This window comes from Paralichthys olivaceus, chromosome 23 (genome assembly GCF_024713975.1).
Source record: "Paralichthys olivaceus isolate ysfri-2021 chromosome 23, ASM2471397v2, whole genome shotgun sequence".
Taxonomy (NCBI): Eukaryota; Metazoa; Chordata; class Actinopteri; order Pleuronectiformes; family Paralichthyidae; genus Paralichthys; species Paralichthys olivaceus.
Window position 1 is genome coordinate 5,367,725 of NC_091115.1, and position 26,129 is coordinate 5,393,853.

A 26,129-nucleotide genomic window follows, 5' to 3' on the forward strand; every position below is an offset into this window, starting at 1 on the left:
CTGACCTCCCTCAGGCAAAACAAAGCAGAATATGTTTCTGGTGGATCAAAAAGTGCCACGTTAGAAACATATCAATCAAAACTATACCCTGCCACCTTGGTGCTCAGGTGTTCACACCCCACTGCAGAGACAATACAAAAGAGAACAAGAGAAATTTGGATTTCAGGTAGCTTTAAGTTTTATATGTGTTTCCAAGAGAGCGGATGACAAATTGGGGAAGGATGAGCAGACGTTTGCAGGAATGATTACCTGTACCTTGTTGTCTCAAAGAGCAGTCAAAGGTTTGATATCAAGTTGTGACCCCAGCGACTTCTCTTATTGCCGCAAACTACCGAGGATTTGCCCAAAGCGGAGAAAAAAAAGAGCAATTCAGTGATGGAGCTGTCGACAGTTGTGTATCTTGGTGCAGTAAAAGGTTCTTAATCTTTAAACTTGCCTTGAGGAAGCTAATGCCTCAGTGTGTGCACTCCACATAAAGAAGGATTATAGTTGAAATGTAGTTTTACAGGTATTTATAAAAACAAAACAAGTACTTCTTTACTTATACATATTGGTACTCCTGTAGGTGGGTTTGCCTGTGTGGACATGTTCAGTAGCAGGACTAACCTGCACCTCATTGCCCCATCGCTCCACATGTAAACTCACAGCTTTCTGGAGACAGCTGTAGAATATATGTTCTGTACATTCTGTTTCAAATCTTTGGTCGCTCCTATTACTTGGCACTGTGCCTACCATTTTCTCTGGAAAGTCTGTTAAGAATATTTTCCCTCTATGGCTCTCTATTAAATCTCACATTTTCCAGAACGAAACTTCACTTCAGGGCCATTCCAAACACCTCGTACTACTACGCTCACACACACACACACACACACACACACACACACACACACACACACACACACACACACACACTATCTCTGCTGTAATGCAAAGGATTTGGGGCGAAAAACCTTTTAAGCTCATTAAATCAGTTAATGATGCCCTAAAGTGAAATGATTTATCTGAATGTTTCCAAGCAAACAAGTTAAAAAGGATATTGTGGGTAACATCCTTAAGTCTGGGCAGGTTTGACAGATTGAAGCAAGATGGCGGGCGTGGCTCCGATAAGAGATGTACCCTCTGGGGATGTCTAGATGAACGACTTGATGAAACACCTTGGCCTTTTTTTCTAGTTTTTCATTTTTGCACGTGTCATCTTCCCAATATAGAACAAATCTGACAGCAGTTCTAATTCCATTTTGATTAAAGTTTATCGAGTATAATCCGACTGCAGTGGCTTTTGAGAGGAGTTGACTCTTGAACATTCAATTCAAAGAATGCAATACATCCAAAGTGCTGGCCTGTGTGCAACCTCAATGCCTTGCTCACGAGCACTTTGATGGCAGCTGCTGGGTGAAAGGAAGGTTAGTCTTACATGTGTTGCTCTTAGATCATATCAGCTGCTTGTGAAGTGGTGTTCACATCAAAAAAGAAAAGAAAAACAAGCTGCACTGCAACATGCAAACCACGGAGTTACCAACCCCGCAGAGAAAATTCCTTGTCATGTTCTCATGTGCCGAGAATTGTTTGTGGTCAGCGACACAGCTAACTCTGCTTCGCCATAACGAGCTAAAAATGATGTTTCATTTACAGTCAGAGCAAGAGAAGCCTTGATGTGGGCTGAGTTACCAGCGGAGGGGGATGTGATGTAAAGCTGTGAAGCCAGATGGCACATGATGGAGACCCCACTCATCCAGTTTCCATTTTCTAAATAATGTCACAAATTAGCATTCAGCATGTTTTATTAATTGTTCCCATTCTTAAATATCTCACATAATAAATCTTTATAGTAAACATCCACATTCCTCTACAGAGAGATTTTTGTTTGTCTCTCGTGTGCTCGACAGTCCCAGTGACAAACCAACGGAAGCCTGACAGCAGGACCGTCCACACAGATCTCAATCCCAGACTCTAAAGTGATTTGGCAGCAGAGAGGCGGAGGAGCTCTGTCATTCCCGTCTGTGACTGGGGTATCTCAGCCGTGATGGACAAAACAGACCCTCTACACAAAGACACGCAGACACACACAAACACACAGACACACACAAGCGCAGAGCAAAGGGACCAGAGATGGCAGTGACAGGCCGACAATCAGGTTCTGGGCCAGTGGTACTGTGGGAAATGACCTTGTTTGGACCAATCAATGTGAGACTGTGTTGATACGTATTCATATGATAATGGCTCTGGAGGAATCCTGTCAGTTTGGTTCACTGTTTACACACTGCTTGAAGTTACGAGAGGCCCCACACCCACACACACACACACACACACACAAAGCTTGGCCAGCTTTAATGGTATTTTTCATGTTTGGGGTGAGATGAGCACCATACTGCCACTCTGATAGACCATTATAGCGAAATAAAAACCAGTAACTCTGCCATTAGTGGCCTAGTGAAATTTTTAACTAGAGACTCAATGCACTGAAGGCCATGTTGTTCCCATTTACAACCACTTATCATCCAAAACTTGACCTTGAGTATCAGATTGTGCAGTAAAACGGACACTGCGGAGGCTGAACACAGTGGATAAACAGACGCCGTAGTAAAAATAATAATTCGGTGAATCTGCTGCTTTAATGATGATCCGATGCCACATTTACAATTTTACACCAAATCACCTCTAGTGAATGTGAGAGAAAGAGGATGATGAGAACACTGAAGTGTCACGAAGGCCTTTTTAGGGAGGCGACTCATTCACTATTCTGCCTCGGCCACACATGGCTGTCGGGAGAAAAATAAAGGGGGTGACAGAAACGCTCAAGCAGTGTTTTGGTTTAAATGTGGCCATTCAAGGCCAGCGGGAGTTTTTGTCTCCATGGCGACAGACTCCTGCTCGGCGGAAAGCAAAGTAAAAAGAGGGAACACTTCACAACAGGCCAAGTTTACATCGCACCCTGTAATAAGCAAGAGGGATACGGTGAAGTCTGCAAACACAGCTGCCTGGTGGGTGAGCTGCAGCATTAAAACATTGATTAATTGTGATCGGATGGTTTTAAGAAGAAGGGAAGGATCTGTGTGATTTGAGATCGAGCATTTAAAAACTCCATCTGTGGCACAACGAGTTAACAACAATGAAAAATGTGTGTTAATGCCCGGTCCTAAGGCGGTGGTGTCTTCCATACAGAACCTCACATAATGGAATCATTCACGGAGTCTCATTGTAAATACCTAGTCAAACACAGCTGCCTGGCACCTGAATATTATGGCATTAGAGAGCTGATTTAATGTGATTGCATGGTTTTAAAGTGCGGAAGTGGGATTAGGGTTATGAAGAACAAGAGCAGTTTACAATGTGAAGTGTTATATTTGATTGTACAAAGTGGATCACTTATAAGAGTATTTTGTATTTTAACTACCTCAGCACTCAGTTGATCTGCTTTTGTACCACTTTCAAAACTTTGCCTTTAGAATTTGAGTCTTCGGGAGTTAGTGGGTGTACAGTTCATACTGTCGAATGTGCTGCAGGGCTGGGCTTAAACTCTGATTCACACACCCAGTCTTCTCCTCACAACCAGAATGGAATGCATTCCTCTTTTGCATCAAGTAATTAACCTAATCACATCTTATTCATTTGATATAGGGACTCAATAGCTGGACGATGTCCATTAATGGTAAAAACCTTGTAAATGTTTATTTAAGTTTTATGTGATAGGATTTGACTCTTTTTGGAAAAAAAAAATTCTTGATTAATTTTTGATCTTTTCATCAGAATGACTGTAAATACTATAGATATACTGGGGTGTTTTGAAACAAAGAGCTTTTGTAATCACAACTTCTTCTTTTTTTTACAGGCAACCTTCCTGTAAAAACGTGGACCTGGAATAATCCAGTCTGCATTTTCTACAGTTCAGTAAGTGCACAGTAGTGAAGGCAATTTTTCACTTCAAGTGCAAGTTTTTTTCAGGTTTTTTTATTTTCTGGATTTTTGGAAACCGTTTTGAATATGCAGCTTTGTCTGTTGACAGTTACTGGAAATGGAGGTCAGCTCTGCCCGAATAGCTGTGATGAACGTGAGTACACATGGCATCTAACATTTGCAGGATATGTTGGAAAATGTCAAAAGTCACTTAAGGAGGGAGCTCAGCTTGCAGCCCTGTTACTGTGAAGAAATGCAGAAGTTTAAATGCACGATTGCAGCTGCGATTCAACAAAATATAAGAATATTAGAAGGAAATACACAGCTGTGGAACAACATCCACAAAAAATCAAAAGAAGCACATTGAACTTTAAACTACAGGAGACTATTAGGCAAGAAAAGTTCCAGAAAACGTCTGAGCAACTGACTCAGACATTTGCCTTTTCACACATAGCCCCTCTGGAAAATTTCGGGCAAATGTCTGGACATCATTGCATGTCTGAAAGCAGCTTCAGATATTGTGAAAGTGCTGGTATGGAAGCTAAACTTATTTTTCTTATTTAATCACGTGGTTAACTTTATTTTAACCAGTGTGGTTGGACTTCACTAACTAACTGTAATCTCAACCAAAACTATTTTATTTCCCTCATGATCTTAACTTCCAGATTTTCTTTTCATGTGATTAACCTGTAAATATTTGGAGAAAATCTGTTTTCTCCAAATAATCCTTAAATCCAATAATCCTTTCACACTGGAGGGGTGCAGTTTTTTTCCCTATTACTCATGTTCACATATCTGCAGTGCAGAGTTCATCGTCCTGGGCCAGAAGTTGCTGCACGTACAAACTGGGCCTTTTGATTGACTTCATTATTCTCCTGCATTGGTTTGGACATGTTTTTTGGTGGGCACTTCTTTCTTTCCACTCCGGTCTGTTTCTGTTTTACTGGGCTGAGGTGAGCAGCCAAGCAGTTCTCTCGTCTGCCAACAAAGCGAGGCCGACCCTCCCAGAGCTGTTTGCGTTTAAACAGAAAAGTATGATATGTTAGCTTCCAAGCTTTTCAATGAAAAGAGCTTTGAGATCTATATATCTACATTTTCCCTCCATCTTATAACTGTGTGTCATGGAAACAAATTGTAGTATTAACACTGTGATGCATATACAGATGCTGATGATGCCAAAACTCTTTACTCTGCCAAATAGTACACTCTGTCACTACAGAAAGCTTTACTGATGCATCATTTTTTATATCACTCAAGAGTGGAAAATCTATAGGCTTCAAGCCTTTGGAAAAGTTTTACGTTGGATATTCATGAGGGAAAACAACTCAGGGGATAAAGATCTTTGTGGTGGAAACTCGCTGACAAAAGTAAGTCCAACAACTTCAAACATGGGTCAAGTAATATTTATGGTTTGTGAGGAGGCTGAAGGGAAACAGCATCATTTGATATCAAGCAGGCTGGGATAAAGTTTGATTTGTGCTCCTCTTCTATGACCTAACATGACATGCATGTTTTGAAGCTGTGCTTTCTGTGACGCTGTTGAGATTACAAACCATCAAAGTGTCTAATATCAAGGCTGTTTCTCTCCATAAAATATTACAAATAAGGAGGTGGTTTCCCGTTCCTTTATCTCTGACATTAAAGCACTCTATTATTAAAGGCTGTAATAGAGGTAGGACTGAAGTGTGCATTGATTTCTTCAACTTGTTAAATTGTAATTGTTCACCATGGCAGCAAAGTGTCAGAGAATCCTCAAAAATCTCTGAAACAAACAATGGAATTTCAGCAGAAGATCACATTATTGCATCTTCGCGGATCGTTTGCGGCAAACAAAGAAAGCAACACGTCAGCATTTTGCAAGGATGGAAAATCACAAACACTCACGATTGATGACAAATAAAGACGTCAATGCTTTTGGACTCGCTGAAACATTGGGGGAAAAACATCCCCTATGGGATGTGGAGTGTGAAGGCTTTAAAACGAGCCACCAAATAGGTGTAGTGAGATTTTAGTGTTGAAGCGTCCTGCCAAAAGGAATTCATGTATTATCAGCGGTGATTAGAAGAATTGGGGGATGATTGTCAATAATACATTTTATAATATAAGATTTATGATGAGACTAAATCATGTGAATTCTTTCAACCTGTGAACTTTTAAAACTTCTCTGTAAATAAAGAGCTTTCCCTAAAAATCTTGTTTGAATTTAATAATTAATCAATTAAAAATAAAGCATCCAGACCCTCTGCACCACCTGCAATATTTTTATAAACAGGCAAGTTTTCAGTACCAGGTCGATCGTGTGAGAGCTGTGCAAAGAAATAATGCGAGTCAAAGGACTGTTGATGCTGTAAATTTTTAAATGGCATTTATTAGGCAAAGCTTGGCTTGGGTCAGGGTTATCAAAAGAAAGAAAATCTGACATGTGACTTTGCAGATGAATTAAATATGATTTATTAAGTATTGTATAATGTGTATAATAAACGTATTTTGTGTGAATACAGTATTCATTTTCACTTCACTGCGCTTTTAACCTTGAATATGGTGAGAATTTAACAGCGCTTTAGTGGAAGCATTCACAGGAGCTGTAAAATGGGTGATGTCTTCACCAGGTGATCTAAAGCTCTCGGGCGCCATTTGACTCGCCAGAAAAGCAGAAAGCGACTGAATGGGAAAGACATTACGAGCCAACCGCTGCCATGGCATCGTCAGCTCAGCGTGTCGGAGACAATCATCCCTAACAAGGGCTGGATTGTGTCTGATTACCACGTCTGTCTGAGTAAGTCAAAGAGAGTGTTTATGGACACTAATGTGGTGATGATAATAAGGAAAGAGAGACAGAGAGTATTTTAGACTGGTCAATGGGAAGAGAGAGTTAATAAAGTCACTCAGGATTTTTTTAACATCCCTCTGCTAATAACACTGAATATGAAATCACAATAAAATATCATGAGGATACCATTTGGATTCTAGCAAGGACGCTCTTTCACTTTGGCACACAACTGCCAAATAACTGGATAAACAGATGTTGTCATCACACTAATACACAGTATTAGGCAACGTTTAACACATCATTCCAGAGGAGATAATGTCCTGTCTGGTTGGGGCAGATGTTCTGATAAAGGGGCAGATGTTTTTTTTCAGCAAAGCACAAACACAGCATTACTTAAAAATACACATATATATATATGTATATGCCCAGCAGCACCTGGCTGGAGAGCAACGGATAGATTATAGACAAGCTGCAAACATGATGACAGCAGTGTAGCTGCCATCTTTGTACAATCCAAACGCAGCAGGAGGCTGCTGGAGGAAAACATATTGTTTGTAGAAACAAATTAATGGCTGTAAACAGAGAAGTGGAATATAAATATCATTATATGATTATAATATAAATGGAAAATAACACATTATTTCCCTCAAGTCAACAATCTTGATTTGCCCTTGTCATAACATCCATTTTAAGTCACTGATGTTTGAAGATATAAAAAAATTGTATTTGCATATAGTACTGACGGAGTTTGGCGGCACATTGGTGCAGTTTCCTCACGGCAAAAATTGGTTTGAGCTATGTTTCGGCTGGGGGTCCTTCTGTGTACAGTTTACATATGTTCCCTGTGTCAGCAGGGGCTTCATCCCGGTACTGCAGCTTTCTCCATTGGGGTTGTAAACTCTAAGTTGTCCAAGGTTCCCTGCTTCTCCCTCAACGTTAACTGGGATTGGCTCTAACTCCTGGTAGATTCTGCTACAGTGTTCTGGGTAAAACCAACAAAAACTGTTTCCCCTTGCCTCTAAATCTGACTAAGCTAACTAGCTGCTGGCTAGCTTTGTATTTGCTTTACAAAATGTATGTCCAACTGCTCTTATAAAATTCTGCTCGAACAGTTCCCTTCATTGGTTTTACCTCCTTCACAGTGAATAGGTTTTATGACAAAGTTAGAGAGCCATGGCGGAAATTAGTCAACCGCAATTGCTTTTAGCTTGTTCACATTAACTCTTTAATCAAGTTTTGGATCCTTGTTTTTTTCCGTCCTGTTCTTGCTCCAGGTAGGTTCAGAATCAGGGACGCAGTTTAAAGTGTTATTCATGCCTTCAGTTTATTTGGCCTTAGCCTTTCAGTTTCAGTGGGATACTTGACTTTGGGTTTCTGAGTGTTCTTGCATGGTTATTGAAAGCAGACCACTACACTCCAATTAGTTTTTATTGCTGACTTAGTTTTTGGCTAAAATTTCAGCAGATCTCTTGGAAAATTCTCACCAAACAACTTGAACCATTACACAACAACATGGACGCTGTCTTAACCTATTCATCAGGCATAATGTTTGACTCCTGCTTTTTGAATTATTACTCTTGTTCAGACATACCCATAAAACAAAAAACTACTTCTATGTGGAATCCGGCCTACATCATCCTTAAGCCACCAAAGTGTCCTGTCTACAGCCTGTGCTGGCAGGAGATGCATGTGTCAGGACTTTTGGTTTAATAGGTCAACCGTCTCTCGTCACCACTAAGTTGGGAAGAAATGAAACTTAAGAGTCGGCATTGATCCTAATTGAACAGAGAGTGCCAGATAACCCTCCTCACCAGACAAAACACTTCCTTTGTATATGTAGGAGGCCTGTTTTCCAGCCAGGAGACAGGAGACAGACAGGAGGCACTATTTGTTTCCCAAGAAGTATTCTCCTGTTCCATCCTCATTTATCATTTTACGTGCCAGAGGAGAAGCAGGCCAACTTCCCCTTTTAGCTTTTAAGTTTATTTCTTCAGAATGTGTGGTAGGAACTTGCAGGTTTGTTACAGAACATTATGTGACTTGGGGAAGGACTTCCTTTGTTTTTTGCTACTTGAATGAATAAAATAAATATTCTATGGTTTCTTCTTCAGAGTGCAAATTACAGAATGAATTGATGCAAGTATTTTGGTTGAGCAGCAAGCATTCTTCATTTTCCCTGTTTTTATTCTAAAGGGCACGCTAACGCTTCACTCCCAATTCCTCAGTGACATCATAGCGCAAGTATGAGGCCATATCTTATTTACTGCTATACATGCCTCCACAAATTCCACAACTCACAGGAGGTAGAAATGGGATTAGTGGGAATGCTGGATATTCCATGCGATTGCATTTCAGGTGGCAGGACTAGTTTGCACAGCGACACAAGGGAGCACTCACCAGACGATGGAAAGTGCTTTCGAGTGCTTGTAATGTGCAAGACGCATGTTAAGGCCAGTTTCAAAACAGTGATGGATGCTGCACCAATTTTCTGGTGCAAAGGAGAAATTGAGGCATATTTTGGAGGAAGGGAGTAGCAGGACAAGGCAGAACAAGAGAGGGAACGAATCAGTAGACAGAAAGTGTTGGTGGAGCCAATTAGGTGTTGGCCACATCTGTTCTCTCCCCGACTCTTTCTAATTTATCTGTGGTCAATGGCAGACCAGCATTGCATGGAACGGATGAGATGTGGTCAGACTTTTCTCCAGTGTTCTCATGGCGCTTTCCAAAACGCCTGGAACGCTCCAAAGCTTTAAACAGTCCATGTGTATTCCAGTGTAAGATGAAATTAAATATTTTTGTACTGGCCATCTCTGACCAACTCACTGGTGGCGTAGCAGCCAGCATATGGCAGGAAATCAGAGAGTCAGAAGCCAATGACTAACTCTAAGACTTTACTTATTGGGTCCAGTGTTTCTCATCCAGAGACGTCTGCATGATATTTTAGTTCTAAAAAGACCAGCAGGCAAGAGGATCATTTAGTTGCTCTTGGATCAGTCTGCGTTTACTCTTGAGTCTGCCCCCATTCTTTCCACATACTTCACATTTTCACATCCAAGTTTACGTGGCTTTGCACGGTCGGTGCTGTCTAATGTTTGCAAGAGATGGGAAAGATGACCACACGAAAACAGAGCTGTGGTCAAAATGTTTCCACCTTAAAAGATGTCTGTATCAGTGACCTGGAGAGGAGGAACATCAGGTGCAAGATGCAGGTGTTAAGACTTTCTCTACTCGGCTGTGAAACACTTGTCTGCAATAAAATAAATCCGCTTATGCAAAAGTATTTGATAACAGATCAAATGTTTCTCTCATTCTACCATTTTGAAATTGGGTATAAATGAGGTAATGGATGGCAGTAGAGCTGAGCTGAGATCCACCGGTTTTGATTAAAATTCAAGGAAATTAGAAAAGGTGCGATAAGAGGTTTGATCAAAACTAGATTCAGATGCTGTGATGGTGGGAGCATTGAGAGTAAAATAAACTCACTTACTCTTAGTCTGGGACGCTAAATGATCAGAACCCCTTCACCACAGTTGTGTAAAATACACAAATGAATATTAATAAATGTTTCACTGGAGGTTCGACTGAGCTGATGGAAACAGTATAAAAGTCTCTAATGGAGGAGACAACCAGGGGACATCTGTTTGTACAGATGTGAAGAGAGAAAAACATTCTCAATTACCAGTAAATGTTGGGACCTGAGTCACAGTCCAGAAATCTCAATGATCCACTGAGCGGGATGGAAAACTTCCAGGTCCCTCAATGAGGTGATTTCCCATCATCCTTCTACATTCCTTTGTGTTTTTAGACTTTGATAAGACAAAGGAAGTAAAAAGTGGATTAAATATCTGAGTTAAATAACACTGACTGCAACTGCAGTGTTTGGTGCCAGGTCACAGTTTCATAATACTGGGCAAAAACTTAAGGCCTGTCCATAAATCCTTTTTGAAAATGCAGACTAACAAGTACAAGTTTTATGGTAAGTTGGTTTTTATATTCTGTGTTCCCAAAGTTGAATCAAAGCATTGACTGCTCCCTGTTCTATAATAACTATGTATCTCAGCTCTAATAACCACTGTGAATTAATATACAAATATGATGATGGATTAAAGGAGTTTCTATACCTTTAGAAGAGACTGATATTAGGGCATGAAACATTTATTATTAAGGATAACACATTTAATTGTTTTAAAACTCATGAAACCAAACTGAATGTTTGCTTTTTGACGAAAATAATTGCAATCAAGTTAAAGATGACTTCTCTACATGGAAACCCACTTCAGTGTGGGATCACTTAGTGCTCTGGCTTGGCGTCTATGATAGTTTGCGATCACAACTTTGACACATCTGTTTTCTGTATCCCAACTCCTCCTTTCTGGAAGCATTTCCCCTCTAAGAGTTAAGTGTATTAAGTGGTTGCCAAGTGTTGCTTAACACTCTGCTGATTCAGCAAGAGCTGTGAACCTTTGAAATGTGTTCAAATCGCCATGATACTGTGTGAGGATGAGCAGTCAGTGTAATTGTAAACCATGAAACAGGGTTAAAACAAACAAAACAAGATAAACACAGCAAGAGAGGCTACATCGAATAACATAAACAGCACTGGTGAAGTAACCTTGAACTTCTCTTACAGATAAGAGACAGATTTGCATCATTTTCACTGTTTTTACTTTAATATCTTTCATGATTGATAAACGTATTATTATCATTAGCCAACCGAATAATCTTACTGTTACATTAACATCCAGATTATCTAGTTCATCAGTTGTTTTTTTTTTTACAGAGAGGAATGTGTCATTCTCAAGTTGTTGAAGGAAATAAAATTAGCCTTGATAATCTTTTGGACAAACTCCCAGAGTGCACTTCTTTCCACAGTTCTACGGTATCTTCTTGTGTTTAGACTTGCCTGCCTTTTAGCAAAGCACCCAGTCACCTGTGCCATAGCTTCTCAACTTTCCCTTTTGATTTCCCTCCTTTGTCAACTCCCTAGTACAGCTCACATTTAAGCTCTGAAATACCTTCTGCGATCAGAGACAGAAACTACCTCTAATTTGCCATCTTATGGCCAGTGCTACTAATTTGTTTTATGGCTGTCAAATTAAAGGAGGAACAGGAAGTGGAGCCAAACCCTGTGTCAGATGTTTGAGTGCTAGGTGATGACAGAAAATAATGTTTGGTATCAGATAATTTGTTACCACCATCAATACTAATGTGGTAAGTTAGTTGGTTGATTGGTATCTTGGTTGGTTGGCTGTTTAGTTGGTATGTTTGTTGGTTGGCCAGTTAGTGAGTTGGTTGTTGTATGCACTCTACCGAGTGCCATTCTAGTTGACAACTGCATTTTTAATAAATTTGGGTCATGTTATGTGTTGCTGCTGCAGGTCAGGTCCAGAAAAAGTTAGTTCTTTCCTTACATCCCCTTACATGACTCAGCTGGTTTTGTCTGCTCATTGACATTCAGAACAGACATCAGTAAAAAAGGCAGCGGGGGAAATGATTGCTTAGGTAATGTCTGCTGCTTAGCATGGAAAACCCAGTGTTCCAGTTGTCATCCTTGGGGAAATGCAAAACCAAAAACCTTAATTATTTATTTTAATTGCTCAGCGTGTTACTTTCACTGTCTGTCTCTTTAGTCTCCACTATTTTAGGCCCTTTGAACAGTGTCTTGTTATTAGTGACCCACTTTGCCTCATGCTAACCTGTCTAGACTTTGATTAAGTATGGTACCATGGTAATAGCCAACACAGGAAGCGGAGAAAAACAGAGGAAGTGCATCCTACGGTGGTTTATAGTGTGAGTGTCCTGTGCCTGGGGCAGACAGATGGTTGAGGACAAACCACCTGATTCTTTTCAAAAAGGAACAAACTAGCTGAGATCCCGATATTGTATTAAATGATTAAAAACACAAACTCTTCTCAAAAGGAGTTACTAAAAAGTTGATCCATTAATGAAACCTGTAAAATGTGTTACAAGCGTTGAGTGGAATGCAATTAAAGGCCATCTGTGGTTTTGACTTGTTTGTTTTCAATTATGTTCGGGGGGACACCTGAAGGCCTAAGGGTTTTTGTTTTAACTTTCACTGGCCTGCCCAGTATAGAGCCAGGAATTTTCAGGACGTCAACAGGAAAGACTAACCTTTGACTTTCAGACGAGATGAAATTATCGAATCAAAGTAGGAGATGATGGAAGTGTATTCATGTGGATTTTTAAATGGATGGACAAATTAAAAGTTTTTCTTTAAATCTTAACAAAAACTCTGAAATACAGGGGATTGGGAATGGTTAACAATAAGTAACAAATAGATCCTAAATACCTAGGTAATCTATCTTATTTAGAAAAATACTCTTTTAAAGTCGTACCATCCTAAAAGTTGTAATTATAAATACAACACATTATAAAAATGCAGATTGCTGTTATTGCTCTTTATCTAGCTGTCCAATAATCATTTTCAATATGTGGAATTTCAGATTCATAACTGTGCAATTTTGTCAAATTGAATTTTGTTTACATGGTATATATTGTTTTCTATTAGTTATATTCCCTTATGTTAATACTGCAACTTTACTTTCTCCACTTATCTTGAACAGAACAATGAATAATGTAACACTTACAGCATGTATACTGGCAGGTAAGTTAGACCTCACTGAGGTTATACAGATTTATAAGCGTTTCTTATTCCATCAGAAAAAAAGCAGTCCCACCCTGAATCAGCTGTGACGTGGTTTTAACGAAGCAGCAGCAAATATGTGTGTAAATTACATGCATGAATAAATTACTGTAATGGAAGCTGAGTGGAATTTAGTCCAAATAAATTCAGATGGATTTTATTTAAAGTGAAATATTATCCATAAATCATGCATGGGAAAGACCATTTATATACTACAAATGCTAAACACCACAGGGACTAAAATGCATTCCTGTGGCACTAACCTGAGCAGCAGCCATTTGATAGGTTTGTTTAACCTTTGGACAATAAGTCTGTCTAATAAATGACTCTACAAACAGTCCGTCTGAAAGGAGGCAAAGAATTATCCTTTGGCAAAAGACACAGATCTGGAGACACAATGTTTCTTTTTGTCTAAACCATTAATCAAATCATGTAAATCTGTAATGTTTTAGAATAGAGCAATATTCATGTAAGATCCTCTCCCCTGACTAGAGAACAAAGACCTGAGGTTGGCTCCAGGCACCTACAGTAATTGCTATTTGCAGGAGCCCCTGTGCAAACAGTCTGAAACAAATGGCCAGCGGCAGGAAAGTATGTTGAAAACTAAACAGATATTGGCTTAATGGTAAACAACCATCACATTTTATACTTGGCAGCTGAGAGTTGGCAGCTTTATTTTATGTAAATGGGACTGGCTCGCGAGGTTTAGCCACGTTGAGGTGGAACCTGGGAGACGTCCAACTAGTATTCCTCACTTGGCTGATTTAAATGTTGTATATTTAAGACCCTAAATGCAAACAGGTTTAAAGTTAATATCACAATTATGTAATTAATTACTCCCAAAAACTTATAATCCAACATTAGGGTCTTTTTGATTGAATATACAAAGTTCAGGCAGGCACTCTAATATTTAAATTAATCCAACCTATTTTAACAGCAAAGACAATTTAATTCAATCCTTACAGTTCTGGCAAGTAGAATAATGTCCAGAAAATTGTGTCCATTTATTACATTTTCCAAAGTTTGCCTTCTACATTTGAAGAATGCAGCAGTTGTTTTGGTCAGAAACTACAATGAGAAAATGTCCAAAACATCCAGGCGGGGGGTGGAAGATATGTTTACAGCATCAACACTGGCATTGGCCATTCTTTCCAAATGCTTGCACGTATTGCTGCTCATTTTCATTCTGAGATTTGTGTTTTCTTTTTCTTCGCACATTTACCTGTTGTATTCTCACATGGGCTCACTCAGACATTTGCTGGCCATTTTTCTAGGGGGCTAGCAGGAAAAACTCTGATTTTGCATTCTCACATATAGCCCCTCCTGTTAGTTTCAGGAGAATGTCCGGAGATCAGTGCATATCTGAAATTAGTTAAAATGAGACATCTGTAGAATCTCCTTTGCTCCATACTGCTGACCATACTGCAAATCTCTTTCTAACAGTACCAACTGTTATCTTAAGTAGATGTTGTATCTTTATATAACTGATTGAAGTGTATTCAAGACTGTAACTAAAAGCTTAAGATACTCTGCTTCTCTGTTTTGCCATATCTGTGCATAAGTAGATCACTCACCGGCCCCCTTGTGGAGCCTCGGTATAACAGAGTGGATATCTGTGCAGTGTGAATGTGTGTGTTATCAGGGGACAGGCTGCACCAGAAGTCCTCTTTAAAAGTGAGTGAGAAGAGTTGTATATGAAAAACATGACAATTTGACAATGCACAGCTTTTCTTTCTGCACATGTGCATGACCCTGGTGCAAAAGACAGATTTGTATGCTCCTGTGTATGTGTGTCCAGACCAGCAGCAGATGATGGACTGTATGCATGTGTGTGAGAGTGTGTGTGTGTCTAGAGGTCCCTCTGGCTCCCATGGTTTTCTCTCTCTATCCCCTCCTCCCTCATTCTCCCCTCCCTCCGCAGTGTCACCCCCGTCTCTCGGCTCAACTCAAGCGCCACCTCCCTCTCGCGCATGCAATAGCACTCTGCTCCTCTCCCGGGGCCATTTAACCCTTTGCACGTACTTTTATATCCCTGTGAGATTAACTTAGAGTTACACAGGCGAGTGAGGTCATTGTGGTCAATCCTAACTTATGACTTTGGGCCTAAGGTTACTGTTAAAATCGCGCTTGCTTTGGTTTGAGGTTTAAAGGTTAAGTTCGCTGAGATGGGTGGGTTTGGGGTTTGGGATGGATTTAGGGGATGAATGCAGTAAATGGGAGGTTTTCATGGTTCAGTACAGTGAGAGAAACCGATTGTGTGTGTGTGTGTGTTAGAGAGAAAGAGAGCAAAACTACATCTGTGTGTGTTTCTTGCAGCTGCATTTAGTTATCAATGTGAAAAATAACAACCACAAATTATACGCTGTCATTTACAACCATGGCTGAAACACAATCTAAATGCTATCTATAAAATTCTTGCTTCAGCTCATGAAACTTTTAATATTCAACTTAAAATTTGCTCGAAATTGTGGCATTTGAGTTTACAAGCTGCCAATACAGGTCAGCAGCTTTATAGAGATTTTTAGACGTTCCCCCTGATATTTTCCAGCTCCAGATGCATCACTGGAAAGAAGCCTGCAAGATTCATAAATATGAGGATTGGAACGACAGCTGAATAGTACCACAACTCTGATGTGTGTCTGTTCGTCTGGCTGGCTCACATGCAGGGTGTGGTTTAATATCCTGTTCTTTTTCGTTTTTTCGTCTCTTCCTAGTTTCTCTTTTTGTGTGGTCAGATTCCAGTAAGAGACGTGAATCACAAGAATCTGATTTTTATATTTTCAGCTACACCTCTACGAGTTTGAGTAAATTTTCGAAGGAATTCCAAAATAAAATGCCACTTTGAAATGTTAGTTTGGAAAGTATGAGAAGACTGAAAGGCTCTTTGTCAAGACACTGTAATCGAAGATAAACGACTGGAAAGACAGTATCTGTTTACACTGGATTCAAAGTTATGTCTGAGTGAAAATAAGTAGTAAAAGACAAAGGTTTCCTATTTTAGGCAGGAAATATAAGGCCTATAGGTTAAAAGTCAACTTATTCAAACAGCAGACTAGTGATATAAACACAAAAACAGGCAAGTAAACAAGAACTACTACAACTAATCTTGCTATGATAAGCCTCAGTATCAGACTGTATCCAGCACAGGATACAGAGGAGCACAAATAAATTCAACCATCTGCCCGACGGCTTAAATGAGCACATGAGTTCAGGTTCTATCTAGGGAGCAGTTCACATGATCATTATGTATGCGAGTCCCACGCACACAGGCACCAGACTACTGTGGAGACAAGTGTGCACACAGGTACGTGCATACTGTAGGTATGCAACGATCCAACTTTAAGATGATAGAGTGCAAGAAAGAAAAAGTCCAAGAGAAGAAAGAGGGAGAGGAAGAAAAAGGAGACAAAAAAGAAGGGAGGAGTGGTTCGGGGGGGATCCAGGTAGACATGTGGTGTTGTGATATGGGGTCAGGGTCCTGCTGGACCGTAGGGAGGTGCTGGTGAGCTTGCTTGCCCAGCCGAAGCTCTTCCCTTCTGGACACGCACCGAGCCAGTGAAGCCTGGATCCATCCTTCAAGCCCTCCCTCCCTCCTCTCCTTCACTCTCCCTTCTTCTTTTCACACCCCTTCCCTCCCTCCTCTCTCTCCCCCCTCCTTCCCTCCTCCTGGCACTCCCTCTCGTCCCCCTCCTCCTGCTCTTCTTTCCCAGGCCATATGGGTGCAGTGCCACGTCGCTGAGTGAACTTATTAGACTGAAGGAAAGAGGGAAAAAGAGAAAAGTGCTAAGCACCTCCACGTGGGCTAAAGCTTTCTCTCCTCTTTTATTCCTTCTTTTCTCTCATTGGAAAAACCTTCACTCATTGTCTCTGATGTATTTGATTCCTTGCTTACAAATCAAATACAGTCACATTTTATGGAAGGGAGCTCCACAAACACCCCATTTGTGGAACTCTCTGACTTCTGCCAGTATGCATCAATGAGTGTGTGGTGCTGGCGTGAGCCTGAAATATACCTTTATACACAAGAGAAACTTCCTGAAGCATATGTATTTTATTTGATAGAACTTTATATTTGCTGACTGGAAATGAGTCAAACTCAAGTTCTCATTTTACAAAGGTCTCATGATTATGTCCCTATACATTACTGCCATCTAGTGGATACTTTTGTTAACAACACATTCACATTCTGCATCTTTTGCTCACAGATTATCTTGTGATGAACGTTTAAATCTATCTTAAATGTTTTAGAGCATAAAAACTCAAGAATATATGGGACTGGGATGAATTTCAAACAAACTAATCAACAGTATGCATCCATCTGTTTTTCTATTTTACGCCTGTATTTGATATAGTTCCTACATTGTAAACATATGAACACAAAAGGATTCTATCATCTCTCATGCTGATTGCTCACTGATGAGTATAACCTGTGCTATATTCATAATATATATAACTCAGAAACTTTTCACAGAAATCAGACATTATATGGGGGAATATTAAAACATATAATTCCAGCTTGAGGCCCAGTGAAATCCGAGGTTCCCACACCAGAAGCCTCTCTTGATCCTGAAACAGGAGCTTTGAAACACTTCAATTCACAGGCCAGGTGCACTTTACTGACAATAAATTGTAAATAAACGGCCATTTTTTTGGAGGCTCATTCTCAAAATCATTTTGTTTTCAGGATAAAAGCTTAAACACAGAAAATTTCACTCAGAGAGGTGTCTTTATTTTTCAGCTTTAGAAAGCATCAACTAACAAAGCTTGTTTAGACATGAATGTTTATGCGGACTGTCAAATTTAAGTGTGTTTATTACTAACCATTTAATTTAAGTTTCAAGTATTTTTTTAATGAATGCAACAAATGGAAACCAAAAAGGCTATTGTCAATCAAAGTTTTTTAATAATCCCCTCTTGTATCTTATATCTGTCAGCTGCTCAGTAGAAGTGCACCACCTGGAATCCCCGTAAACATCTAAAAGCCTGTGCATCCAACTTGCCCATGTCCATTAAATTGTGTTCCAACTGCACTTGAACAAGCCTGCTGAGACTGAGACTTGTATTACCCCAGCAGAAAGCGTCACGGGGCACAGACTGAATCTTGTTGTGTGTCAGTGAGACTGAGTGCAAACCTTGCGGCAGCTGTCTGGGCACTTGGCGCAAGGTGTTGTGGCACAGGTCTAACTGGTGCAGGACAGCTAACATCCTGAAAGCACCTAATGCGACTTTGAAGATCTTGTTCCGAGCCAAGCCAAGGTGTTCCAAGTTTCTCACGGTGCTGAAAGCTGCTTTCTTTATGGAAGATATGAGGTTTCCCTCCAGGTTGAGAGTTTTTAGTGAGCGGGGAAGATGTCGTGGCACTTGCTTGAGTCTGTTCCCTTCCAGGTTGAGGCTTTCCAAGTGAGTTGTGTTTAGGAGGGACTCCCTGAGAAAACCTTTGTTTGTCAATCTGTTTGCACTCAGATCTAACACCACCAGCTCTGATATTCCATCGAAGGCACCTCTGCGAAACTGCGCAATGAGATTCCCTTTGAGATGCAGCTCCTTGATGGACAGCGGTAAACCCAGTGGGACTAATGTTAGCTGGTTGTGATTCAGGTTGAGAGTGCGCAGGTTGCACAGAGGAGAGAGCACTGCATTAGGAAGAGATTCAGATCCATTCCCCAGGCTGTTGTTGCTGAGGCTCAGAACCAAGAGGCCAGGGCACCGGGCCCAGGCGGCCTCAGACATCACACCAATATGGTTATTGTCCAGACGGAGCTCCTCAAGAGAAAATGGAAGGTCAGTTGGAACGCTTTCTAGGAGGTTCCTATCCAGATAGAGGCGTTTCAGAGCTGGGATACCCTCGAAGGCTCCTTCTATGGAGCCATCCGTGAGCCGATTGTTGCTCAACACAAGAAACTCCATCGAGACGTATTCGTTGAGCAGGTCCAACTGGATGCTGTCGATGTGGTTATTCATGAGGAGGATGTAGCGGGCATTATAGGGAATGCCATAAGGAACTTTGTCCACACCTTTGTCTGAGCACTGAACCACTCTGGAACAACAATATGAGACACAGACAAGACAATTAATTTCATATGTCTGTATGTGATAACAATATGACATTTGTATGGACTCACCAACCACCAGGTTGCATGATTTGGCTTAACCTTTGGGGAAGCGTTATGTCATCCATCTCTAAATACAGTCTAAAACTTGTGCTAAGCTAACATAGCCTGTTGTTGGCTGTGGCTTCATATCAACCGTACAGACATGAGTGGTAGTCTTGCAAGAATGTAAACAATAATATTTCCTAAAATGTCCAACTTTTATTCCTTTTAATAAATCATAATTTCATAGTTTGCTTCATTCATTAAATGTCAGAAACTTAGTTTGATTAATAGTCTGATCAAGTATTATTAGGTGTAAATGATATCCTTCAGAATCCTTATCATCTTACCTTCCATAGCAGGCACACTCAGGAGGACAGTAGTTATCTAAAAAGTAAGGAAAGTGTGTTGGTGCTGTGACCTCCTTCTTCCTCTCAGATGGTTTTTTATTGGTTTTATTGTCCTTTTTTCTTTTCTTGTCCTTGGACTTTCTACTCGTTTTATTTTTGCTGCTTCTGTTGATTTTCGTTGGCCTCGTTGAAGGTGTCTTGGCCGTTGCCAGCCGTGGTCTGGCAGAAGGTTCGGTCACTCGCGGTCTGGAAAGAGACGATTTATTTTGCTTCACTGCAAGTTTGGTGTCATTTTCCATCAGTTTATCTGATCCTGGTTTGCCTGTGGGCTGTGTCATGTTTGGTCTGTGTGTAAAATTGACCAGTTTAGCTGTGGATATGTTTTCATGTGAATTTGGTGGATGATTCTGTTCTTTTGTGCTTAAATCTTTGGTTATAAACTCTGCTTCTTTCGGTTTCAGTGTTGCTTCTTGCACACTGGGGGTAATTTCACTCTCTGGTTGAACCACAGTGTTTATTTCTTGTGCTTCCTTCTGTGCAGGTTCCAGCCACCGGTCCGTTTCATCCTCTACATCTGGACCAGCCTTCACTTCAAGATTCTGCTTAAGATGATATCCAGGAGTTCTCAGCTCTTCCACCGGCGAGACAGACCTCACCTCACCAGGAAACACTGTTGGGACTGAAGGGTTGTGAATAAAGTCTACAGGAGGACTAACTTTTGCGTAAGGGGTGGGAGGAAGAGAAGAGAGTGGAGGAGCTTGTATAACTGGAATTAGTGGAGAGAGATTATGATGATTACGATGAGGAGGAATTTGAGTCATAGTGTTAATTGCTGCAAACACTGATTCCACTTGTGCAGGGGCTGTTCTTAACAGAGGAACTAGTATGTAATCTTCCCTTTTTCTTTCCTTCAATTCATTATTCTTTGCATTTTTAACGTCCTTCCCCTGTTCCTCTCTTTCCTTGTTTCCTCTTGTCTCTGCTGTAATTATCTTTTCATCCTTACGAGCGTCTCCTCTTGCCACATCATAAACACTTATTCCTGCAACCAGCTTGCTTGCTCTCTCCTCTTCCACTATTTCTTGTCTCAGCTTCTCCATTTGCTTAAATTTCACATCTGTTTCATCAGATTTTTCTTCTTCTTGTGTCCCCGTGTAATGACTTTTGACTTTTAACCAGTTTTCTGTGTTTGAGGCAGTCTGCCTCTCGTTGATTCCGTTCTCATATCCTTGATTTCTGTCCGTTTTCAGCCCATCTCCACCTCTCTCCACCACAGTCATTTCCCTCCTGACAGGCGTCCTCACGGGGCTCGTCTCTAGACTCACTCCTTCACTCCTCTCTTCCCTCTTTCCCCTCTCCACTGCCGATATAAAAATACCCCTCAACTCAGACTGGTGGTCTCTGTCCACCCCAGTGGTCTGTGTCATGGCTGATTCTACAAACCAATAAAACAAAAACATTCCTTAGAAGATGCAATTTAATCCAAAATTATAAAACATATCGCAAACAAATAAAACAGGGACTGTCATCTTAGCATCTAGATCAGCATTCTCTTTGAAAGGCCCATGAAATAATTAGCATGGAGGCGTTTATGGCCTGTTTATTGTAGGATTGTCATTATTGGGGCAATTAAAGTCCCTAAATTTGAAATATTACCAGAATAAAAAGCCCTGATGTGGGACTTACTTGGCTGCAATACGTATGAATATCCAGGTAATGTGAAGCACATGAGCAGCAGCAAAATTGCTTCCATTTTATCTGAGGAAAAAACGGGAAAAGGCATCAGAAGAGAGAAAAAATAAACTCATGAAGAGCAGCACTTTCAAGATAGAAATGTTTTAATGGTTTTAACACTGACATTTTTGCCTTTATGGAAATCCTGGTTCCTGCTGAATAATCTGACAATCACCTTGATGATTTTTTACTTATTTTAGAAGAATGGGCTATTCTGGAAACAAAAGGAAAATATATCTGTCACATATGGATCAAACTCAATCACAAAATATATCCTTCCTTGATTAAGTAACTTTACCTTAAAGTTAGGGGTTACTGTTCCAATAGTTTTCTACAAATAGGGTTACAAACTTTAAAATAAATTGAAATTAGATAAAAATATCTACATGTACGACTGTACGTCTTAGACCTTTAAGAATAATAATAATTAAAATACATTATGATAACACAGCCTAAAGATCTGAGAGACTTCCTGGTTAATAAAACAGCTTCATTCATTGAGTTTGACCGATGAGTGATGCTTACCTCCCATGAGCTTGGCCTCCTTATGTGTCAAAGCAGGGTTCTTGCATTTGTCAGTCAGTTATCCTCTTGACCCTACACCTGCCTCTCTGTGTAGACTGAGAGGGTCCAGAAGTAACGGGGCCAACCTCTGAACCGCACGCACCGAGCACCGCCAGCAACAGACGTCTTTAATGATCATTCTCAGCGGCCCTCTCTGCATTGGTGAATTTTCACACACACACTCTGGATGAGCCATAGTTAACACTCCTCGAATGCCTTTATCTGGAAGAGAATTCTCACACCTACCCTCGACGTCAGAGGAATCTGAATGATCAATAGCGGGAAAGAGGGGCATCTTTAGGAAGAGGGGTCAGAGGTGACGGCTGATTTTTAGAGTGGTTGCTGTTTGCTCCGCTCGGTGGAGACATTAGCATCCCAGTGGTTATATGGGGGTGACAAGTAGCTTCTGGAAACATGGCCTTTGACCCTTTGCTAATAACCTGCTGTACTTCAGGAAGTCTGGGGGCTCCCGATGATGTGGATTCTTTTTCTAAAGTTAAAATGTGAGGATACTTGCAGAAGGTCTACAGGAACTAGTACAGACAGGGTTCAAAGTGATGATTTAAAATATGCTTTTTTTAGGATAAAATATTTAGTCAACTGTCCATCCTAGTTTCATGGAGGCCAAGGCAAGTGCTTAAAGTGTATTTACATATATATTTACAAAAAAAACTGCTGTGGATATAGACAAGGGCTTGCACTCTTTCGGAGCAATTTTCCATTTTCTTCCCTGAGGTATTGACATTTATTGTGTTGTCAAAGTTGAGGTGGTTCTCAGTGGGTTATTTGTTGGAGTAGTACCCTCAAAAAGCCACAGAGAGGCAGCATATACCCACATACATATTGCCTTTGAGTTGCCCTGATTGTCTTGTTTTGCACATTGCATGGGAAACACACAGCGGAGGTTTCCATGTTGTGTTTGTGTCTGTGGCCAAATCGATTCTCCGTCCGTCTGGACCATGACAAAGAAAGCAAATGCACATGAATAGTGAGCGACAGGAAAAGGAGGCTGATTGAAGCCAAAGCCTGTAAGAAGAACTAGAGGGGTCTTTTCGAACAACATGAGCCGAGGCATCTCATTTTCTGTCGAAGGTGACGTCATGTGTAGGAGAGGAGGTGTGAAAGGCAGCAATAATGGAAGAAGCTGAGAGGTGGGGGTGGTTTCTTATTACACCTGCACCTGAAAGACACTGTTATTTTAAGTAAAAAATAACAGTGTCTTTCAACGGCTGCTGGATGTCGTCATTTTGGATTTAAAGTGAAATTTTCTCCTCTCTAACCTCAAATAATGACACACATCTCCTGATGCTTTCAGACATGCACTGAACTGCGGACATTTTCCTTAAATTATCCGGAGGAGCTGTATGAAAGAACACAAATGACTGGGTCAGTTGCTTAGAATTTTCCCCAGAACTTTTCCTGCCAGGCTTCAAATGTCTTTATAATGTCCAAGTGAGAATAATGTCCATTAATGTGGCGTCATCCCTCGCCTGAATATACTGGACATTTTCCTGTTGTTGTGAATGTGTCAGAACCAGACAATCTCCTGCTGCGTTATGATTGTCCATACCCAATTTTCTGTCATTTTCACAGCTGTAGAAATATCCCACATCTTATATAAGCCCGTTTTTATGCCGCTTTATCTGTCTCTCAGGCAAAAGTTATATTTTTGAGAAAGTTACATTTTAGTATTTTTGTTTTAAAATGAAACTCTGATATTTCTCTGTTATTGTGGCTTGGTCAGAAGAAAGAAACCCATTTGTAGGTGTGCCCTGACCTCACAGCACAAACACTGACCTCAGTGGTGGAGCAGAAACATAAAAACAAGCGTGCATCATGCATAAGAGGCCTCGCAGCTCAGTGAGGAATTTCCATGTGTCTGAATGAGTACATGTGTGTGTCTGTTGGTGTGTAATGTGAGTGAAGGTGTATGATTTAAGTTGTGTGTGCATGCAGGGGCACTGCAGAGCTTCTGGTGTATCTTGATGTAGGTTATGGTAATTGGACAGATAACTGATGACAACATTAACACCGCTTGCCCTGGGGTTTTGTGGAGGAACACACAATCTAATTTACAGTAAACAGACCAAACATCAATATTGTGTATCTAGAGGGCATAAATCCATGGAGGAGGGTGACAAAGAGGAAAAAAAATTTGTCAAATTAAATACAGGCAGGAGAAGGAAAACAAAAAGCATGAGTGACCACATGGCTGTGTAAAAAAATAAACCCTCCCCCTCCAAACTATCCCATCTGCTCAGAGCCTGTGTGCTGGCAGTAGTGGCGGCGGTGGGGAGATGGGTTAACAAGGGCGAAGGGCAAAGGTCACAGACTGTGATCAATTTGTTGGCTAATAGCGTCGGACACACAAATGTGCTTGACTTACTGGCCCAGCAGCTCAAAATGGAAATGAACTTAAATCCTTGTGTGTTTCTGTCAGAACAGATTCCTCATGTTCACGTGTCCTGAACTGAACATATCTACCACACTTTTGGTTCTGTACAGTTTTTACACCGTGGACAAAACCAGTGCCCCGATATTCTGAATAACTGGGTCAAGACTGGAATAAATGCTTTGATGCATCATCATCTTATGTTCAGTCTAATTTCCCTCATTATAATATCAGCCTAATCACATGCTGTCTGTTTTTTGTTGTCCTGAATGTCGTACTCCTGCTTTCTCTGCCAGGACTCCTGCCCATTCTTCAGAACTAGTTACTTCAATAGAACTCACCTGGTTAATTAAAGGTTTTGAAAACAGAGCAGGTGCGTTGGAGAAAAGTAAGTGGACCAAACTATTAAAAACACTGTCTTGCAGTGATACATTTATTTGTATCATTTGCTAGATCTGACAAAGGTCTAGCACTGAAACATCGCAAATAAATAAATCACAGTTGAATCAAATAAGACTGTGTGTGTGAGTATTTTCTATAACACTTTAAAAAAGTGGCTTATATTCTAATATGATATCATATATGCTATAGCTGTTTTGTGCCTATTGAGGATGAGTTAAATGTACTTTTTGTGACACTTCAGTTTCTAAGTTAATTTCATTAATAGTTTCGACGACATATATAAATGATTGCGGTATCAGATGTGAAGATAAATAAATAATAAACATTAACAAACATTGACCATCCCAGTTCAAAAGTCCTTTGGCTGCAGAATGATTGCATTTTCCGAGATTAATAAACACCTCAAATGTTCTTTCTTTCATACCTTTCATTCTAAGGGCGTCCAAATATTTTTCCTGCTTTTTTTCCCTCCCCCCAGAGAGAGGGGGAGTCATCATAAACAGAGGCTCCGCTTGGACGCTGTTGTCTTAACCCTGCCTAGAATAGCTCTACCAAATTAAACTTGTGTTTTTGTTTAAGAGTGGAGTTCTTGTGTCAGTAAGTACAATATTACAAGAAAGAAAAAAAGATGGGTGAGGGAGGGAGGGGGGGTTTGAAAAGGAGGAGAAATGGGAATTTCAGGCAGAAATAAAACAGCACTCAGGCTCTTGTTGGACTCGGGCACTGTTCCTTTGAATCAAAGACACAAACTGGATAGAACCTATCTCTCTGGTATTAATGAAGCTTATCTAACCTGCAGGTCAGTCAGCTCCTCAAACATCGCATCCAGGGTCAGGTCAGGCTGATCATAACAAGGTCAGATATGGAATGGCTGGTTGGATAGGTACACCACATAGCCTGAAAAAGAAAAAGAATTACCATTAATATATCTCACAGCATGAGGGACACATTACATTTGGACGCACCCTAAATGCACTTCAGATCATGCACCTATATCATTATAATAGAGCCTTAAGTATTCAAATGTACAAGCCTCTGAGAGATCGCGGATCCATTTATTTATTTTTCTCTCTATGTGGAGTGGAGAAGCCTAGAAGCATCAATGCGACACAGCTTTGACATTTGGCCGTCACATAATACGTCGAAGTAGAAAAACTGAGGCACAGTGACAGAGCGGCTCCTATTGTCCTGTAAATTACACCATTGTTCCTCCAGACTGACTCATATGTTGCTGAAATCTCCATTTAGCCTAATGATGATCACACAG

General features: G+C 40.5%; 1 protein-coding gene and 1 long non-coding RNA gene across 4 annotated transcripts; one reads left to right on the forward strand and one right to left on the reverse strand.

Moving 5' to 3' along the window:
* Positions 1 to 3,585: 3,585 nt before the first annotated feature.
* LOC138406741 (uncharacterized) lies at positions 3,586 to 20,450 on the forward strand. Its single transcript, XR_011240096.1, has 3 exons — positions 3,586 to 3,888; positions 4,004 to 4,048; positions 20,312 to 20,450. It is a non-coding gene; the product is annotated as an uncharacterized lncRNA (long non-coding RNA).
* LOC109632776 (uncharacterized) lies at positions 17,361 to 25,649 on the reverse strand. 3 transcript variants are annotated; one of them, XM_020092209.2, is made up of 4 exons: positions 22,030 to 25,649; positions 21,457 to 21,528; positions 19,771 to 21,205; positions 17,361 to 19,365 (listed from the first exon to the last, which is right to left on the reverse strand). In XM_020092209.2, exons 1-4 carry the CDS (start codon positions 22,034 to 22,036, stop codon positions 18,267 to 18,269), a joined length of 2,613 nt encoding a protein of 870 aa, XP_019947768.2. In that variant the 5' UTR covers positions 22,037 to 25,649; the 3' UTR covers positions 17,361 to 18,266. The 3 variants fall into 3 exon arrangements, with proteins under 3 accessions (XP_019947768.2, XP_019947769.2, XP_069375585.1); XM_020092210.2 differs by having other exon boundaries at positions 21,629 to 25,649; XM_069519484.1 differs by having other exon boundaries at positions 21,457 to 25,649.
* Positions 25,650 to 26,129: the final 480 nt, after the last annotated feature.